Source organism: Myzus persicae, unplaced genomic scaffold, assembly GCF_001856785.1.
Source record: "Myzus persicae strain clone G006 unplaced genomic scaffold, MPER_G0061.0, whole genome shotgun sequence".
NCBI classification, from domain to species: Eukaryota; Metazoa; Arthropoda; class Insecta; order Hemiptera; family Aphididae; genus Myzus; species Myzus persicae.
The window spans coordinates 4,532-27,099 of NW_019104043.1; the positions used below are offsets into that span (position 1 = coordinate 4,532).

General features: G+C 30.7%; 1 protein-coding gene across 1 annotated transcript; it reads right to left on the reverse strand.

The window, feature by feature from the left end:
* Positions 1-9: 9 nt before the first annotated feature.
* Positions 10-5,147, reverse strand: LOC111037932 (protein son of sevenless-like). The gene has a single exon (XM_022320781.1). It carries the CDS (start codon positions 4,847-4,849, stop codon positions 1,178-1,180), a length of 3,672 nt encoding a protein of 1,223 aa, XP_022176473.1. The 5' UTR covers positions 4,850-5,147; the 3' UTR covers positions 10-1,177.
* Positions 5,148-22,568: the final 17,421 nt, after the last annotated feature.

Below are 22,568 nucleotides of genomic sequence, written 5' to 3' on the forward strand. Positions count from 1 at the left end.
ACACATTCATTCGATATATTATCATAACAATTTAGTTTGATTTATTCAATAAAAATATAATAGCTCTATACTCTATTTAACAAAGTTGAACATATCATGGTGTTTATCAACTAACTACAAAAAGTATTAATGCTAAGTTACTAAAACTAAACATAAATCAAGAATATATTTTAAAATAATTATATTCTTAAAAATAATGATATATTGTGAATAATAATTCTATAAATCTATATAACCTACAACAAATATAGTAAATAATAATATGAAAAATAGGACTACAACTTAAGTAGGTAGTTTAACTTTTATATAATTTCACCATTTTTTTGTTTTAAAGCACCATAAGTGTCTGTAAACTTATGTGTCATACACGATACACTTAATGAATATTTTAATATATTTTAAACACATGTTCACTATGTTGTAGGTTTTGATCAATATACATTGTATAGGTATATTTTTTACTCAATAGTCAATGTTGTATATAAATTAAAGCTTAATATCATATGATCTTCATATATCACTACTCAAAATATTCTAACACTGTAAAAATAATTTTTAAAGTGTTTACATAATATGATAATAAACAGTAAAATATATTGAAATATCAATATTTTAGCTACATACTTTCACAATATTACAATATTAATCAATAGGTACTACACAATTTGTAAATCTGCATGGCTTGTAACAATGTACGAATACATCAAGAACAAATATCCAAGGTCAAATTATACACAGGTTATCACAGACAAAACGCAATTTTTTTTCAATAATAATTTCAATCCAACATTATTTAATATTGGACCAAACGTTGGTGTTATGGAATTACAAATATAAAAATCAAATTGACAGAATACAATCTATAACAAATGGACTAAATTATAAAAATGTAACGGAAGAATTCATTTCACTGAAAATTAAAAACATGTTTTGATAATTTCAAAGAGAAAAATGAATATGTGATATAGAAATAAAACCCGAGAACCTATATTATTTTATCCAGAATTTGGTATCGCATATTACAAGTTTATAGGATATACTAGGGTCATTACTTAAGTTAACTAAAATACAATTTGTCTGGATACATTTATACAACTAAATTAAAATTTGGCAATCATTTCATAACTGGTTCTTGATATATTGATTTATAATGCTTATAGAAAATAGTATTAGGTATTCAAACATTGAATTGGAACATAGAAGGAGTTGTTTTTTTTAGTACAAATAGTTTGAATGGAAACCTAGAGTTTTGTATAGCTTCTGGCCTTGAGAATGGTGGTCCGCTCAGACGTTCAAAAGTATTATCACGTTTGGGAAAATTAATTGCTTTTGTTTTTAGATCTATAGACTTTTTACTAGGACTAACTACCGGTACAAGGTTTTTGTTCCAATTCAAGTCTTGATTAGTTTCTGGTTTGGGTAAGTCTACAACAAATTTCTTGAAAGTTGAAACTTCTTCAACTAGTAATCTTCTCGGAGGTAAAGGTGGAGCCATTCTTCTTGGTGGTATAGGTGGTCTGAAAGATCCATCTATTTTACTCAGTCGAGGTGGAACTGGAGGAACATCGTTATTTTTTCCTAAAGTAAATGTTACTGGTGCGAAGACAGAATCATCTGCATCTCTTTTATCCATTTGAATAACTAAAGAACTTGATGAACTTAAATTTCTTCTGCCTTGGACATCCATATCTTTGGAGGATACTGATGGCACTCGTATTTTAGACTTTAAGCCGGGTGATTTCAGATTTAAGTCTGGCCATTTTCGTGGATACTTGGGAAATTGTTTGCTATTTCTTGGTTCAATTTCTAAAGATTTTTCATACAAATAGTTACTAATATCTGTATCTTTCATATCATTGAAAGGATTTAAGTTCTCTAAAAACTTTTTTATTTTAGGCTCGACATTTAAACAGTATGGTTGATTTTGATATTGCTGGATTTCTCCAATAATTTCTGCCACTTTTCTCCGCTTATTGAAATTTATTAAATTTGGGTTGTTTGTCAAACAATCTGGATTACCTTCTTCAATATGTAATATATTTGTTAAATACATACCAATGAATGGGACACATGGTGGATTTATACTTCTTAATTTATCTTGATACTTTCTAAAATGATTATTACTCAAATCTCGAGCTTCTTCTAGAGCTCTATCAAGTCTAGCATTGACTGACTGCATTGTAAATTTTAGGCGAAATACTGCAGCCGAACTCATAGCTGAAAGAACACCTAAGACACCATTGAAATTATTTAGTTCGTCTAAAGCCATCATTACTTCAATAAATCTTGACACAACCGCTACTCTCTCTTCAATATTTTCACATTCAACAACAGCTTTTTCAATCCAACGACTAAAGTTTGTAGTACGTTTGATTAATCGAAGTAAATTTGGAGAATTTATTTCTTTGTCTTTTTTAGTCCATACAGATCCAACCAACTCTGAAGGTTTAACTGCTCTATAATTTTCAGATTCAATAAGAGTCAACTGTCTTGCAAATTCAATAGGATGTACAAGTAGAATGTTAAAATCATCATTTCCATTAAAATCCATATGTACTTCAATTGCTGGTGGTGGCGAATCAAATGCAAACGTTATTTCTTTTTGAGCTTCAGAAGTTTTTCTTTGAATTATTTTAATAACTGAATCCGCCCATTTTTTCATTGATTTTCCATTAATTGATTCTATAAATGCATGCAATTTATCTAATAGATACGGATCACATTGATAATCATAATAGTGATAGTCGACCCAATGCCTAATCACATTTAACACTCTAAATTGAACAGGTACTAAATATTCTTTTTTAAATCGTTTTGTTTCATCTCGAAGACTTACTGAATCCATTGTTATACCAAAAGGCTCGGGAATGTTATACCTTTCGATTAGGAGATCCATTAATTCATGAGGTGAACAAAAACTGCGATATGTTGTTAAGAATGTTTTTACAAATTTTGGATCAGCATAAATATGATATGTCAATCTTTCTATAAGTTTCAGCAAAATGGCACCTTTAATAAGAGGAACACCATTATTTTCCTTTTCCTCAAAAATTATGTTAGACCGAGAATCAGGTTCAACAAATCTGTATTCTTCAATTGAAGGTAACCGTAAGGGAAATTTTTTATCTTCATCAAGTAGTATACTGTTTAAGGTTCTGTCTAGCATACTTTTTGTGTTCAGCATAATTAAATCGGCCATCCAATTAGCTTTATCTTGAAAAGAATTGGCAACTAATATTACCGGTGGCTGTAAACGAGGGACTATTTCAAAAAAGTTTTTTGTCTCGTCTGTATCATCTCTATCAACAATTTCCACTTTTCTAATAAATAATTTTTCTTTTAATTTGAACTCAGATAAACCACCAACAAGTTGAGAGCTGACCGATACTGAAGTTCTTCTGCTATTTGATTTACATAAAAGAAGAACACCATCAAATAAGATTGCTTTACGCTCTGAACAACGCTTACCTCCACTTGAAACTTTTACAAGTACTCCTTCTCTTATGAACTCTGTGCAACATTGACCCATATCTTTACCATCCCAACCATCAATAGCTTTTTGCATTTCATTCAATTTTTCAATGGCTAACAATCGTCTAGGTGTTGCATTAATTTTGAGTCCAAATTCTTTGACATTATCTGGTAAGTTAACTTGATTTGCAGCTGATGTCATTTGTAATTGTAAGGGTCTCAAAATGCCTTCTACTTGTTCCAAACACTCTCTATCATGCTGGGAAGGAGAAAGTTGATGTAAAATTCTAAAATACTCAAAATAGAGAATACAATGCCACAGGGGTAAAAGTAATAATTTTGGAAAATAATATTTTACAGCTTCTTTAAAACCATAACCAGCTGATTGAAGTAAATTTGAAACTTCTGGTTTACCGATTAAATTCCAAAATATATCCCTACATTGTTTTTTAACAATATCATTTGCATAGCGTGCAAACACATCAAATTCAGCGGCTTCTGCTAACTCTTCAATACAACAACCAACTGTAGCTGATTTATCCTCTGCAATTTCCAATATGTCTTCAATAGAACTTAAAAATAGAGCAGTAGTCTTACATATGTCTGTAATATTGTTGAACATATTATCCAATTCTTGACTGCTACCTACAGGAATGATACGATCAATTTCTTCTTTGAAAATTTTTAAAATTAAATGTAAATCTCTAATAAGTTGTCTTTCATCGTGCATTAGATCTCTTATGACTTCTTCATAAGTAGTAGTTTTTGGAATTTTATCAATACCTAATTCAGACAGGTTCAAGTCACCATTGTTGTCATGCTGGCCAAACAAGTCCATTAATACTTTATCACCACATATCGCGACACAGAGGTCTTGGTAGCTGATTTCTACACGATGTATATTATTAACATAGTTACCAGCTAATTTTAAAATGTCAGCTGCCATGTATTCTAAGACAGCTGTTATATAAAGAGCTACTGGATAGTCTAACTTGTATTGGAGTATTTCCTTTTGCACTAAGTTATGAATTTTATCGGTTGGTAATATTAAAGGGTGTTTTTTCTTGTTCTTCTCTATTGCCTCATTTGCATCTTTAATAGCCCACTTGTCTATTGGCTTAGGAAACCATCGTTTTACTTGGTCTTCAATGTCAAATACAGTGTGAGGTGGTGATGACCTTAAAGTCAGTATCTCCAGACATTGAACAACTAGCATTTCGACACATTCTAATGCTTCGTCGCTCACTGTTAACAAAGGGTGCACCAAATCGGCGATCTTCCTTAATGATCCAATCAACAGCCCTTTCCATTTCGTTGGATTGCCTTGTATACACAGACATTTTTCGATTTCCGCTTTGGTGAACGAGTTGGAGACCATCTGCTGGCCAGGAAAAAACGATATACTTACCCGATCTCCAAAACGGGGATAATAATGTTAACTTGTATAGTAATAAAAAACAAATTAAATTTTAAAATAAATTACTTGTTCATCGTTATTAACTGTTGTCTACTTGTCTGTCAACTTTCATTGAACATTGAAATTTGAAAGCTTTGAAATCAGAACACACAATGTTCACATAGGTACCACGAATTAAGACGATCTTAACTATCTTAATTTGTGATAGCCGCCAGACGATAAGTACTAATAAATAAATAAATAATTTTTTATATTGTTATAATCTTATTATTATTATTGTTTACTTTATCATCAGCTACGGAGTTCATAAATTTATTTTGTGATTGTCATGGAGTAAACGGTAATTTATGGTGTTTTCTCTTCCATAGTTAATCTCATAAAAACTCAAAATACATACTTATATCACACTATAGAATATACTTATAAGTTATAAGTTATATTATAGGTAATTATATACTTATATGCCTATTATGCCTATTATACCTATTTAAAATAATTTATAGCATATACCAATAATTATAGCAAATACATTAGATATACATATACTATGGTCTAAGATAGTAGTACTTGATTATAGTTCGATAGTTATTTTTGATTATAGTTTTTTATGTTAGTTACCTACCTATTTACTAGCTGGTACTTCGTTGAAGACGCTAAACAAGGAACAAGCAATATTACAAAAAGCTCAAATGATAAATGGGCAGCCAGGTAGCTAAAAGGTAAGGATTTCCTAAAGGGTATAATCAGTTTAGGACAGAGGTATTCAAACTGTGCGTCGGGGCTCCCAGGGGCGTCGCGGGAGTTGTCGAAGGGAGCCGCGTAGTATAATTGAAAACCAATAAATATTTTTACGAAAAATGTTTACTATTATCATTGATGCACACCGGTTGGGAAACGTTGAATTGTCTACAACAATCATTCGCTAAATTTAGCTTTAATTTTTTTATTTATGTAATATGGTAAATAAATAATAAAATATAAATTACATTCATATAAACATTTATTTTTTTGTCATTTATAATTTGGGAGCCGTCAACATTTTGTGAAGACTTAAAGGAACCGTGTGATGAAAAAGTTTGAATACCTCTGGTTTAAGGAGTTTATAGGTCTCATACATTTTTCATTACATTTTATAGATTGAAATGAAGCTGTAATAAAGCTTGTAATAGGTACGTATGTAACCCAGTGGCGAAGACATGAAACGTAGATAGGTGGTTAAACACCCCCCACCATTGACATTTCCACCTTTAATAAATGTATTATGTATATATTATTTATATACAAAATGGCGAAAACTGTATAAAACTTAGTTTAATTTATGCTTAATACTTCCAATATTTTTGTAGTATATATTTTACTTTAAGATAACTATAAAACATCAAAAAAATGTATTTTGAGTGAATGCGATTTGTCTATGTTACACACTTCCATGTGGGTTAGAATTAGTAAACAAACAGTAGGTACACTGAAATCCTCTTAAAGAATTAATTTAAATTACAGTGTTTGTCCCAAAAGGCCAAAAATAAATATTTCTTGTGCAAAATTAAAAAATAAACTACTTTGGTTAAATAAAATTTAATTAGCTTAATACTTATATATTTGTTTTCCTTCCTCTCAGATGAATTTAAATTATTAATATAAAGTCAAATAATAATAAAATATAAAACCGATATATCAAAACATCAAAAATATAGTTCTTTATAATTTTTGTTGTGGGTGGTTTTACTCTAAGATTTCTTATAAATATAAAAAAAATGATTTTGCGTGAATACGTCTTGTCTATGTTGCGCTTGGGCTGGAGAGAGAAAATTAGAAAACAAACGCTGAGGCTGAGCTGACATAATTTTAAGCGAGTATATTAATATTATACTTTAAACAATCATTTATCATTATAATAATATATGATGATATAACTTTAATTTATTTAATTTAATTGAGTGCTTAAAAAGTTGTACAAAATTGTTTAAACTGAGCTACAGAAAAAAGTAGGTATACGTATAATACACCACATACACGTAAATTGTCCAATTAGTAGGTATTTAGTAGTTTTAAAAAAAATCTAATTAAATAAATTGTTAAATTATTTGTTAAAATTATCGGGTGACGAACATTTTGCAATAAATATTTTATTGTTATTTTTATTGTTAGTTTGCTTGTGAGGTAATCCCAATAATCATTGAATGAATTTTGTAAGCTGACCGACTTACCGTTATTACACCTAATATCGAGCAATCTGCTGAATTCAAGTTTTAATTCTCTCGCGTCCCGAAACATGATAAAAATACGACTATTTTTGTACGGCTGTATATTAATACTTGTCGAACGAAAATATAATAATTTATAACGCATTAACCATTCACTAACAATTACGATAATAATGATTAAAATTAAAAAATTGTACCTTTGAATCGTGTTGTTATTCAGTTAAATATTTAATTGAAAAAAGTCAATAATATCATTAGTACTATACATTTTTACTTTATTTTCCGTTTTCTGTTTTTGATCTTTGAATTTCATGCTGCAAATGGGTAGGGAAATTGAATACTGGTTGGTGATCCGCAAAGATTAGTCGTTGTATTGTAATATTGTAAATATACTTCTGTCTACTGTATACATACTTGGACTTGATAAAGTTTCAATTAAATAGAAACGTGTGTATGCTGTGTATACATAAAAGTTTTATATTTATGTGTATACAAGGGGGAGGGTGAATCGCTTGTGGTGCGTGTTATTGTAGTTTACATATTATAAATATAATATATGACAATTGACCAATATTTGCTGCAGTTTAATGATTGACGCACCCTTAGTGCGCTAAAAACATACACACACACACACGCGCGCGCGTATTATTATTATTATTTATTATTCATGATGAATAAATATATATATAAATTGTGGTTCATTCGGATTTCGGATGAACCTGCGCGGGACAGGACATTTTGAGGTTTTCGAGGACCGAGATTACAGAGAGGGTCGTTCGCGCCTCGCAGTCGGTTGTATCATTACTATAATACTATTGTGCTATTATTTTGTATAGATCGGTGCGAGACTTATGATTATTATAATATGAGCACTGCTATAGAAAATACATTTCCCTACATTCTACATTTCCATGGTGTGTTGGCACAGGTGATTTCATATGATATTTTAACGTTATTAAAAGCACTGAAATTCGTGCCATTATCTTGTAAGTCTTAGGTAGGTGCCTAAATAAATAACTTGCACCTAAATTATGTCTCAATGAAAAAGCTTTACATATGCAGCTAAATGAAAAAAAAGTAAAATACTATTATAAACGTAGCCATAAAATATGCGGTATCAAATGAAAATGAAGTAAGTATAGATAAAATTCTACTTCCACTTTAATAAACAAAAAAAAAAAAAATTTTCAAGTAAAAGTGATATCAAAATATAGTATTTTAGGAATCACAATTTTTATAAAACCATAAAGAAAAATACTTTATTATTATTCGAAAAAATAATAAATATATATTTTACTTTAAGAATTATATTTGTATGTTGTATTTGTTTTTGTTTTAATTAAAAAAATATATAGGTATATATTTACATAGGTAATACATAATAATATGTCCATCATGTAAATTTTAATTTTTATGTTCATTTGTAATTAGTAATTACTATTAAGATAATACTTTTTATCGATCGTCTTATCTTGATAGATTTTTTTTATCTGGCTTAAAAGTAACCAATGGATACACATATCCCTAATGGCAAATATACTTATACAATATAGTATATACCATACCTACTAATAATATAATATACCTATATGGCTATATACGTATCTAGTGCCTACACATATGTAATTGGAATATTATTTTTTGCCGATGCATTTCGAGACTGACTGACGACTGACGATGTAAGAGATTGGCTTTTTTTTCGTTATTCAATATTCATATCCTTTGGGGTGTTCAAGTTACTGTTTTCTTTGATTCTGTCATACCAAATTTTTTATTTTGAACAAAACATATCTCTATTATCGAAAATATATCGTTAATATTGAATATATTCGAAACTCTATACACATTTGATGGGGTTTTTTATAATTTAATAATCTATAATAAAACAAAAAGATTGAATTCAGACAAGGCAGACATGATTGCGTTTAGTGGTTTATGTAGGTGGTACTGTGTTAAATATTTTGGTTAACGTAGACAAATTTTTAAAATAAAAAGGTAGGTACACACCGTGAAGTTTTTATAATAAACTTTGTATATTGTTAGTTTTAATTTTGTTACCGTCTATTTATAGACACAAATTAACTGGCAATAATTAAATTACTAATTCAACTTTTTAATATCTAAATTAGTACCTAAGTTAACTATTAGAAAATAGTTCGTAGTTTAAAAAATATTTTTGATTATACGTATTCTATATTGTGTTCCATTTATTTAATGTTATCCAAATAATAGGTACCTATTTAATAATTTTTGTAACAGGTACCATTTTAAATTCACAATAATTTATTATCATATTATATTACAAATAATTTTGCTATTAAAAATATAAATATAACCAACACCAGAATAAAATAATTAAAAATAATCACATACCTTTACAACCTATTATCTAGCCTAGTACTAGAGTTCTTAATTCCATGAATTTGGAAGTCCTTGGATCGATGATTAAAAAGTGCAGGTTACCGAAACTTGAAATTAATAGTATCAAATGGAAATACGACTTTTCCTGAAATTATGACGAAATTAGTATTTGCTTGGACGTATATACAGCAAAAAGCAAATTTTACAATTAACATTAGGTGTTTTTTAATTAGTTGGGTTTCATAGATCGATCGTCGAAAATTCGATCTGCCTAAAAACAAATAGTAAAGTATATAATGCTCACGATTACATGATATAAAACATTTTTGATTTTTTTCGTAATTGGTGATCGGGTTTTAAAGTCGACACAAGTGATTGGTACACATAGTCCACAGTGACTTATAGACTATACTACTATTATACTAAACACTAAACAGTAATTATACGCTAGGTGCCTAAGTCCATTGAACATGCGTTAGTGACCAATATTGGCGTTAGGGGAGAAAAAGACAACAGTAACATTATGAATATATAAGAATATTATTTACAAAAAGAATACTTATTATCCAAATAATATGATTGATCATTAATTATAATGGTGTGTAACATGACATGTAGTCTGTACATTTGAATATGTGAAATGTTATATAATTATGTACCAATAGGAAATATATAGGCAGGGTTAGGGACATCGTAATTGGTAAATTGGTACCGTTTGTTTCACGAAGTTACAAAGTAACTATTAAATTCTTCAAAGTTTGAAATTAGGTTTTTCATAAGACACAAAATGAACGGAAATTGTATAAAGGAAAAATTTAATACAAATCGAAACGTTTCTTTTTTTTTTTATTATTACTTTCAATAAAAATGCAATTACAATTTAAAAAGGAAATGTGACACGAAGAAAAAGAAATACGATCATTTTTCGCTGTTTCTTGGATCGTATCACAGACGAGTTATACCAATTATAGATGGATAAATAGACTATTCCACAGTTTTTACTTCATATTTTCAGAACTGAGTGCACGAAAATGTGAAATAATACCGTAACTTTTTATATAACTAACCTAACGAAATTTGGGATCACTGAAAGTATATATTGTGTCCCACGCTCTTATTATTTATTTACAACATACATTTTTGCCTAGATATACTGTATAATATGTATATGTGGCACGCAGGTATTTTTCATCTACATATAGATTTAATAATAATAATAATAACAATTTTCTTCATTTACGGAAATAAATTCCAATTACATAAAATATTATGTAATGACAGTATGTGTCGTGTGTGTACAGTGTATATAGTATGTGTAAAAAGTAATATAATATAGAAATAAGAGATCACAAAAATAATAATATATAAATATCAAATAACAAATATAGGTACTATCAAATATATTTGTATTTAAATTTAAGAATATTTAGATATAATATGATATGAATAACATACATAATTGTGAATACAGTGGAGTATAAATATAGATAAGAGAAAGAGAAGAGGGGATAATATAATGACAAAAAGCAACAAATTAAATAAAGTAAAGGTTAAGTTGATCAAATGTTTGACAAACTAAGTGGGGTACATAGTATTAAATAAATCTAAATCTTTATTTAAATTACCTACTTGCAGACATAAGTATATTTCCAGGGGTATACACCCTATAGTTTGAAGAAGTAGAGGAAAGATAAAACGTAGAATTATTTCTGGAATTAGATTGGTGAATTCTAAAATTTAAACCCTAAACAATTTTTGGGACAGTCAATAATATTATGTAATATAGCTTATACAAAAATGTACAGTTTCAGATAGTAAATATTTTATTTAGGGGCATTATTTTAAAGAGATCACAAGTAGTATCGTACCCAGAATGTGGAGTTCTTTATAGTGGGACTTATATGATAAGTATATTAAAAAGTTATTCTGGACAGTATGTTAATCGAAATTGGATGTAGGTAGTTAAAATGTTTCTCTGTGTATGGAAATTGAGCATATTTAGGTTAGGCATATATTTAGAAAATGCTCTCGTACTTTCTTATAGTAAAACGTGAAATCTTCTAAAAAGTAACAATTAAAACCAATTTTCTACCTAAACTTCCATTGAAGTTCCTAATCAGAACATTTTGTCTACCAGAAAAAGTGTTATAAGAGTTTAAGACACAAAATAAAAATTTTAAAAAATGATTGTAAAATCAATACATCACCGCTCCACTCAGAATCTAAAAGTGGTTAAGTATGTAACCACTTTACAATCTACAGACTAGGCACTCAGTGGATGTGCCCCCTCCCTCTGATTATTTTGAAAAGTATTGAGAATTTTTTATTTTGACATCATAAATGTGCTTTTTTTCTATACTACTTCTCCAGACACACACAAAAAAAAAAATCACAAAAAAAATTAATACATTCATCACTCCCTTTAATAATATAAAATAGACAAAGAATTTTTTTAAATTTAAACAATTAACTCTTACACTTTTAACTATAATTATTAATTATATTATATAGATCATTAAACGATTAAATATAAGTAGGTACGAAGTAAATATCTACTTATTTACCCATACAGAATAGAGGTATACTAGGTATAGGTAAGTGAATATTGATTATTATTATTCATTTGAACATTTCAACGTTTAGTATATAGGCCTATTATAGTTAATGCCCATTTCATCAACGCAATACGCATACCAATGTGGCAATCGACTGTCGTACCTATATTACTCCTCCTATATATTAATTTACTATAATATTCGCGCTTTGTGTGACATTTGTTTATTTATTGATACAATAATAATATTATTTTTCATACTGTCTACATAATATAGGTTACCTGTTTTTAATTTAAATTGCGGTGCTGCAGTTGTCAGTTTGCAACAAATTTTTTTTTTTTTTTTTTTTTTTTAATAAGATATATACAATCTGTACCCGTTAGGCACAATAAGAATATGTGATATAATATTTTGTACATGAAATCGTGAGGGAAGAAGCCAACCAGTGAAGGCACTACCTAATTGTATTTACATAAATATATATATATATATATAATATTTTTTTTTTTTTTTTTTTTTAATTTTTAATTATTTGGATTATTCATTTAGTAAGTCACGACACCAATTTCTTTTTAGTCGACGTGTTGGGTTGCCTGGAATTGTGCGAGAAGCTAAATTGGATATAAGGGGATTAGGATGATGTGGAAGTCTGTTGTGAAATCTTTTGTAGTATATTATGGCTTCAGCATGAACAGTTTTTATGTTTAGATCTGTGTGCAGAGAGTAGTTGGAGACATATGGTGGGGCTTTAGTGATTAATCTTAAAATTTTATTTTGAACGGTTTGGATTTTATTTACATTAGTTACTTTTGCATTGCCCCATAATTGTAGGCCATAAGTCCACATGGGCTTGATTAATGATTTATATATGAGGAGTTTGGTGTTTAATTTAGTGTGCTTGTTAGATATTAGTGATTTAACTGAGCGTAGTCGTTCATTTAGGGCGAGTTTTTTAGCTTTGATATGAGGTCCCCAGGTCAGGCGACGGTCAAAGATTAGGCCTAAGTACTTAACCGATTGGGATGAAGGGATTGGTATGTTATTAAGAAAGACTTCTGGGCAGGGAGGGAGACGAAGAGTGAATGTAGTATGAATGGATTTTGATTGGTTAACTTTAACTCGCCATTTATCATACCAGACAGACATTAGGTCAAGGTGGTTTTGAAGGTTTAAAGAAGCAATGTGAGGGTCTTTGTGTACTGATATAATTGCCTTATCATCCGCAAATTCAGCTACAGATGTTGTTTGAGAGGTAGGTTGGTCTGCTGCATATACATTGTATAGTATAGGTGAAAGAATGCCACCTTGAGGGACTCCTGCGCTAATTTTTTCAATATTTGAAAAGGAAGAGCCAAACTTGACTTGGAAGTGACGATCCGTAAGGTAAGATTTAATGAGTAAGAAATATGTTGTGGGAAGAAAAGCTTTTAACTTAAATAGTAGCCCTTCATGCCAAACCCTGTCAAAGGCTTGTGAGACGTCAAGGAACACGCACGAGCAGTATTTTTTCTTTTCAAGAGAGAACGAAATGGCGTCGACTAGTCTATGCAATTGATGAGTTGTAGCATGAGAGGCACGAAAGCCAAATTGCGTGTTCGGAATTATGTTGTTTGAAAAAATGTATGGCAAAATTCTTTTAAGAATAAGCCTTTCAAAAATTTTTGCGAAAAAGGGCAAAAGACTTATAGGTCGATATGAAGAGAGAATATCAGGTGGTTTTTTTGGTTTTGGAAATACAATTATTATTGAAAATTTCCAAAGTTGTGGGAAGTAAGCTAATCTTAGGGAGGCATTTATCAGAACTGTTAGCAGGACAATTGCTCTTTTTGGGAGGCATTTGGCAACTTCCGCAGTTATTAGATCATAACCAGGGGATTTCTTAAGGCTGTAGTTTTGAATTGCATTTTTAATATCGTTGGGAGTAAAAGATTTCGATGGAAGAGTAGGTGGAAGAGGGCTGTCAAGAAATCTGTTAACTAAAGCTGTGTGATGGGGAATTTGTATATCGGAATGTGGTGTGAAGATTTTTGCAAGGTGATTTTTCAACAATTCAGCTTTATCGGCGTCTGTAGAAGCTAATCCACCGGACGGATTTATTAGCGGAGTATTCGGGGCTTGATGTCGCAGGGACTTTTTTGTGGCTTGCCAAAGGCTACCGTCTTTTGATGACAAATTTGCCAGGTAGTTGGCTTGTGCTTGATTTTTGTGGCTCGAAAGAATTTTTTTTAAAGAGTTTGCCAGGTTGTTGAAATTACGCTTGAGGGATGGGAGGCGATATCGTTGATATAGGGCCCTTGCTCTGCGTTTGTTGGCTATTAATATGCGAATATATTCAGGGATCGAGGGGGAGTGGTTAAAGTGTTGTCTGTGAGAAGTGCTAGCATCCCATGCAGCAGTTTGAATAGCATTCGTGAAATTATTAATGGCATCATCAATTTCTTGGGTGGTTTTAAGACTAATTTTTAGGTTAATGTTTCGATCAACCGAGTCATGGAATTTTTGCTTATCAGTGGTCGAGTGGAAAAGCTTTGGTGGACAGGAACGAATTGGAGGAGCAGCACTAACAGTTAAAAGAACAGCGGAATGGTCCGAACTAGGTTCAAGCAGGTTACTAGTTGTATAGTAAATGTTGCTCGGTGTGTTGGAAACAAAAATGTCAAGTATATCAGGTTTTTTGCGAAGTGAGGTTGGCCAATAAGTTGGTCCAGGGGGAGCAAGAGCTTGGTAGCCTTTCTGAGTTATGAAATTGTGAAGTACATTACCTCTAGGGTTGTTTGTGCGGCAGCCCCAGTTGTTATGTTTGGCATTATAGTCGCCGCCTATAATAAAATTATGGCTAAGTGTGCTAAAGTAGTCAGCGTAATTTTGAAGGTTCATATTATGTCGTGGTGGAGAATATATTGCTGCTATTGTGGTCGGTACGTTGTTGAGGTACATTAATATGGCACAAGACTGTAAATTTGGTTGACAGAAGTTAGGAATGACTTGGTATACCAGGGAGGTTTTGATATAAATTGCAGCACCTCCATGCGCAGTATTATCTGGGTGGTTGGTTTTTAGCAGGTTATACCCAGCTATGGGAATATGGGAATATTTTGTGAAGTGCGTTTCAGATATTAGAGCAATATCGATACGTTTTTCTTGTAGTACTACCTGTAGTTCATTTTGGTGATTTTTGAGGCCGTTAGCATTAAATAGGAGAATTAGAAGTGAGTTACTTGTAGGAGATGACATGATTATTAATCTAGAAGTTTTGTGATTACTTTGGTTAGTAGGGCGATTAGAGGATTAATTAATTGTTTAAACTCGTCAATGAAGGTTGACATTATTTTGTTTATGTCTGGAGCAGGTGAAGGTACCGTATGATTGGAATGAGAATTGGAAGTAGCTTGGGCGTAGGTAGGAGTCGTCTCTGAAGGGTGTGTTGTGGAGGCTTTCACTGTGTGGGTATCTTGTACATTGGTATTTTTATAGCTAACATTATTAGATAAGTGGTTACTTGTTTTTGGATTTTTTCTTCGTTGTAGATCTTTATAGATGGTGCAGCCTTTATAATTAGATGGATGATCGCCAGAGCAGAGAGCGCACTTGGGTGGGGCATCACGGGTGTTCGGACAGTCTGATGATGAATGATGACCACCGCAGCGAACGCAACGAGCTGGATAGCCACAATAGGATTTAGTATGTCCGTATACTTGGCAATTAGTGCATTGGCTAATAGTTTTAGGCTTGTAGGGTTCCTCGACCTTTATTTTAGTGTGGAGAAGTGACGTGAGTTGAAAGATGTCATTGGATTGGCTGGTTGGTTCAAGGTCCACAAAGAACAGTGGTAGTGGATTTTTATTTACTTTGTGTAGGACGGCTGAGACCTGCCTGACTTCAAAAAGACGTTGTTCGAGCTCAGATTTGATTAACTCAGGTGGAGTAGTTGGATGAAGATTTCGAATGACAACACGAGTTGGTTTGTCCTCCCTAAGCTGATAGGTATGAATGCAACAAATTAAATACAAAAGTTTAATGACACGAATGGTGAATATAATGGACACGGATAATACCTAATAAGTATTATTATATACTTCATACATATAATGTTTTTTGGGGGGAAGAGGGCAACGCACTGAGCGCTACATGGTGGGTGGGTTTTAATAGCCCCATTTGAGTTATTAACGCGGAGCAACATACTCGATACTCTATCATGAAGATAATAGATATAATATGAATCATCATCGATAGGTTATCAAGGAGCCCAACGTTACAATAGTTTTGCATTTTTTCCCAAACAGTATATAAATAGAGTACTTATAAATACTCTGAATACCGAACGGGTTTAATAATTTATAAAAGATATAGATACCTAGGCACCCATAAGGCCATAACAATAATTACCAGAATAATTTGTCATACCTATAGCTTGCTATTATAGTGACTTGTAGCTATTATATCTTAAAATTTAGAGTCCTCGTTTGCTAAGTGCCAATTACTGAATTACCGATTGTCATATATTGATATATTTACAATACTTATTGGCATTATGTTTTACCTATATTATGTTAATAATTGTTTTATCATACCTAATATGCATTAGTATTATATTCAAGTAGGTAATGACATATAAGTTTAAATCAACTAAGTATACTATTGTTAAATAATAGAAAAAAATTTACTAGAAAAAACGACTGGCGTTGTGTAGAAATATATACATACACAACTATACTTACCATATTTTTTATACTCGTATGTACGGACTACTGTATTATGTTATAGAGTTAAGAAATGTGCATGTTATCCGTTTCATTGACAAATTAATCACGAAATATTATAGTATTTGGTCCAATAAGATTTGTGCAATGATTCTGGAAATATGGTGAGGCTAACTTCACGCACGTTCACAAAATGTCTTATTTTTGGTAGTCGCAGTTTTAAGCTTCAAATAAGTACATTTTCATAAATCATAAGGATAAAAATAATCTACAATGGCTTAGTTTGGAAAATATATATTTTATTTATTTTTTTTTTTTTTAGACTTTGGCAACTGAGGCCATGAACCTCAGGGTTGTGTGGTACTGTAGAGTTTTGGGACTGCAGGGTACGGAGTACGTGTGTGTTTGTTTGGCAGAATTTCTAGTGGGCACCCTTAGGTTTCTGCCATGTCCGGGTGGGGGATGGCGGCCACTCTCTCCAGACACCGTGACTGCCCGGAGATAATTGCCGCCCGTGACCGAGGTTCGAACCGGCGACGGTCATCCACTTCGTCCCCCATTTATTTTATTATTTTGATTAATTTGTGTAAATTATTGGTGTCTGAAATTAAGTATACACCGCGAATTATCTTAAACTTAAGATATTATTAGAGAGTATACTAAGTGAAGATTAGGTTTAATTATTTAAACAAATTTACCCTAAATAATTACTATTTGTTATGGTTGTCGCTTTTGATAGAATAGTGAATACGCTGCACGAACAATAATTTAACAAATATTTATTTAGTATTTGTATTAATAATGTTTATTATGTGTATTCAGTATTGCACTATTCTGTTTAAAATTGTAGATTATCTATAAGCCAGAACTTCAACATTCTTCCAATCCTTTTGGAATCGCTTGGTCCCGGATCTCACATTCACCAAAATCTATTGAACTTCTTCAACCACATAAAAGTTTACAATCTAATTCAAATAAATTGTATGATATAATGTAATATCAACATTATATGTAATTATATTTTATAACTACTGTATTAAGGCGTGTAATCATATTATATTATTATATATAATGGGCATTAATATCCATTAAGTATATAGTTAAAGTTGCCCCGAGGCGGCGAGGCTCCATTGAAAAGAAATCTAGAATATGCAATTAAAATACAACATTTTTAGGAGGAAAATATTTTTCAATCAACAAGGTATAAGACAGCATGCTGCTGTAGTCATGGAACTCGAGGGAATTTAATTTCAAAGCAATTAACTATGTATAATGTATATAATGATGGAAATGTATCAAAATTAAACTGCCTGTCAAATACATTTTTCTGGATAATAGGGAAAAATCTCTTTATTAGATTAAAACTTAATTTCAATACAACATTGTTCAAAGTTTGATACGTCGATAGAAATACAAAATATAATCATTTTATGTTCGGTGTTGTTATGATTAATATTTAATCGTTAAAGTTGTATAGAACCTACCTATAAAGCATACTATAGTACATAAATCAATTTTATAGGTGCATTCGTATATACTACCTACTGTCTACTATTCGTCTATACGTTTACTAGTATCTATATACTGTTATATATATTGTTACATAGGTACATGTTTCTTGTTCCAAATATTGCATTGTACTACGCTGTACTTGAGTGCACGGAGGAAAACTTTAAGTAAACCAGGTCACGCGAGTATCTCATAAAGTCATAAATTATTGTATGAAAATATTATATTACACGAAGCTGTAATTTGTACGAAAAAAAGCAATTTCTTATCAAATGTTGGAGCCTGTATGTATTATTTTATATACAATGATGATATTTAAGAAAAATAATTTAAAAAGCATGAAATGCTGGTCAGTAGTCACCATGAATTGTCCATGATTTTTTCAAATGTAATTCAAAAATATTATAAAAAAATATCAAACTTAAAGTTGAGCTTAGGCTTTTAACCTGACACAGTAAATCACAACACAGTAAACAGTTTAAATTATTGTACCCGTAAACAGAGAGGATTTTGTATTGATCCACGAGGGGTCATAGCTGTAAAATAGAGTAGTACCTTAATGTGTGCGTGTAATCCTACTCACGCCACTGACTAAGACATTACATTTTAGCAAATACAAATAACAATATAAGTACTACGCAGGGATCTCAAGCATCAATGTTCACCCTAATGGCCTAATACCCTATTTGGTCTATTCCAGCTGGCTCCAAAAGTACATAAAGTCTGTACCTCACGAACTGCAGCAGTAGCAGATAATATTGGTAATTATCATAAACGTAATTCGTAAAATCGTAAATACACATATTATTATACTATAACATAGACCGTCTAATGTGGGTGTCTTGAGGGGGCTGACCCTCTTCCCACACAATGTCTAAATTTAAAAAAGAAGTGTTTTTTTTATGCATTGGTATTTTATAATTATTATCATCTGTTAAAAAATTTTTTATTGAAAAAATTCTATTTTACGTATTTTTAACTTCAAATGCGTTTTTTTTGGTTACTAATTAAATATTTTATATTTGTTCGAAATTGTTATGTATTATTTATTAGTTACAGATATTTTCGTTGTCAACTTTATAAATTGTAAATTATTTAATTAATTTTTCATAAACATTTTAGATTTTAATGACCACATCTCTTTATAATTACCTGTTAGATTTAGCGCGTTCACAGTACATATTATATAGTTACAATAACCCACATTTCTCGGCCTTTCTTATACGTCTTAATAGTTTTTATGGCCATAATAATATGCAGTTAATTTTTATAGACACTGTAAGTTCAAAATCATATATATTATGTAGGTACTATATTGTTATTACCTCATATACATATGTAGTTACCTAGTTCAATGTAAATACCAAGTAACCAAACCTACCTCTACACACCTTAGAACAGTGTTGACAGGATCGTGGTATAAGTAGATTAAGATTTGCCTCAATATTTTGAAAATGTTTTTATATACATTATACCTATAGCTGTTAGCTGATGATAATAATAATAATAATAATACCTATACGGCTATCCTGCTATAGTGTTCTATACGTAATGGTGAAAAGTCGCAAGTCCTTTCAATTAACAGAATAACTATATAGAACCGTTAGAAGAAACAATATCGTTATTTTTCGTTTAAATATCCTATTTCTTCCAGGAGTGTCGTCAGTGGGCGGGTTTTCCTATCAAGTATCGTCTCTGTTAAATCTTCTTCTTTCATATAATTTAGGCTTATTGTACAAAATATGTGTAGATAGTTTAATTTAAAATAAAAGTTCAAACCATTACGTATAGCAGTATAGGTATTACTATTTTACTATTATCATCAGCTATGTACAAAAACATTTTCAAAATATTAAGACAAACCTTAATTTATTTATACCACGATCTTCTTAACATTGTTCTAACTACGAAGGTACCTATTGACAGAGTACTATGTAACTATATTATATAAGTTAATAACAATACATTACCTATGTGATTTTTTAATATCATAAACTATAATATAATATACCCGTATATATATTCTAAGTTTTTGAAAAAAATTAGTTCAACGATTCACGGTACACCGAAATACCTTACGTTCGGCATGTCCGTATTATAAAATAAAATAAATTTCTATACATAAAGTATTAAATAAACTTAATAGTACCTGATACAAATAAATTATAAAATTCAATAGAATTATTAGATGCTGAAACAGGTTTTCGGTTGGAATCGTATTACATATGCAAACATTTTTTGAGTAGGTACAAACCTTTAAAGTTAAATTTGAAATAAACGATAAACGATTACATAAGAAAAAGGATTCTGGACTAAGACGATCTGTCAGCCTATATAGGCTAGTTATATTTAGTAATATTACTAAGTATATTTTATGATGTATATTTTACATGCTATTTAAATTTTAAAGTAATATTTATTTTACTTTTAGTTTTAAGGTAGGTTGATTTAATTTTCGGTTGAAATCGTTGAATTTGTATTTTGTTATAATAGTACCTATATATTTATATCATGTATTTTAATTGATAACTATTGAGTATAGAGGCGTCAATTTTTTTTTGGGGGAGGGAGGAGGGTAGCAGGGTGTGCAACTGTACCACTAACTTAAAAAATGTTAAAAATTAGCACACCATTAATACTCCAATGCGTGGTCATAATTAACTTATACATTATGATTTCATATATAAGTAATGTAAATAAAATTTTTTTTTTTTAAGTTTTTGTACCTATATATTTTTGGTTTATCACGTTTATTAATTATATCTTATTATATCTTATAGTGAAATAGCTTTAGCTGGTTGTTTTAATTGCGTATAAGATTTTAATTCTTTGAATTTAAAAATTGCATTAGTCGTTATGAGTTTCAATTAGAATTATAAGAGAGAAGGAAAGAATATTTACATAGGTTTGCATAGGTTACCTATAGCATAAAATCATTTTAAAAGTTTTGTAAATTGTATAGTTTATATTATAAGAAAATATAATATACTATAAATTAGTATACTTAAAATATTGAACTATTGAAGTCTCCATGAAAAATATTTTTAAATTACAACAAAATAATTAAAACTGTCCTTCTTTGTTTTCATATCTAGTTCAAATTTTAATTTCTAACGTCTGTAAAAAAGGTTGTTTGACTATTTTTTTGATTTTTTGATTCTAGTATGAAATATTTATAAAGAATCTTGTATTACATTTGCAAGTTTAAGCTATACAAATTGTACATTTTTTACATTTTATACTAAAAAATAATTCGCAAATGTTTGCGTTTATGACGAATTTTGTCAGAATTTGAACTTTAAAATATGCTTATAATAAATATTGTGAATATGTATCTTTAATATTTATACAAAAAAAAACTAAAGAACTATAAATAGTTCAAAAAGAGTCAAACTATTTTGAAAATCATATCATACATCTGCTAATATTAACATTTGATGAATGTTTCTAGTACCTAACTACGACGGTTATGATTGTTTATAAATTACAAAAAAACATAAAATCGATTTTATCAAATACTGGTTTTGAGCAGAAATTTCATTTCCTCAAATTTTTGTTGTAGTTTAAAATTACTGAGAAAAGTACTGGAAATCGATTAATTTTGACCCTCTCGCAGTATCAGTACATCCAGATTCCTTTTTCTTCTAGAAATCCAAGTATTTTTACTGCTCCAAAAAGTGACGATAGAGGAACACATTGTAAAATCAATACATTCATCACTTCGCTGAGAATTTAAAATCATTTACATTGTCATGATATTAAACAAAAATTGAATGACTCCATTATGCATGGTCATATCTTTATCCTATAGGTACACAATATTACCATATAGTGTATTAAATCTACATAAAAATTCGATTTTATGAATAAAATAATAAATTGCGCATTTTGTGTCTATAGACAAAATCGTTATCGCGATGCAGCGACGAGCTCTACAGCAATACTAAACTCCGCAGCAACAATAACAACGCACCTATTTAATACCAACTATTACAATATCGTCCTCGAAAAAAGGGTACACTGCACAACCGTACGACAAATACTACCAATGTACCACACATGTGCATAGCAATAATATAGCTATGTACGCAAACTATTATATTTCACGCCGCAAAGCGTCCGCAAAAATCGTGGGACGTAATTAATACGACGGCGGGACGCACGTCGACGACGGTGCGCGCGTGCGCCCTCTCTGCGGCGTATCGACCGGCCTCGAGTGACGGCGGCGCGGTGGCGGCGTCGTCGTCGTAAAAAGCTCCCCGGGCCCACCCTCGCACGCGCGCGCCTCGCTATCGACGGCCACCGCCGCCGCTGCTGTCGCTACACGCGCGCACCCTCACACTCGCACACC

Coding starts and splice junctions, on each gene's coding strand:
- LOC111037932 (XM_022320781.1), bottom strand. CDS start 4,849: ATGGTCTCCAACTCGTTCACCAAAGCGGAAATCGAAAAATGTCTGTGT.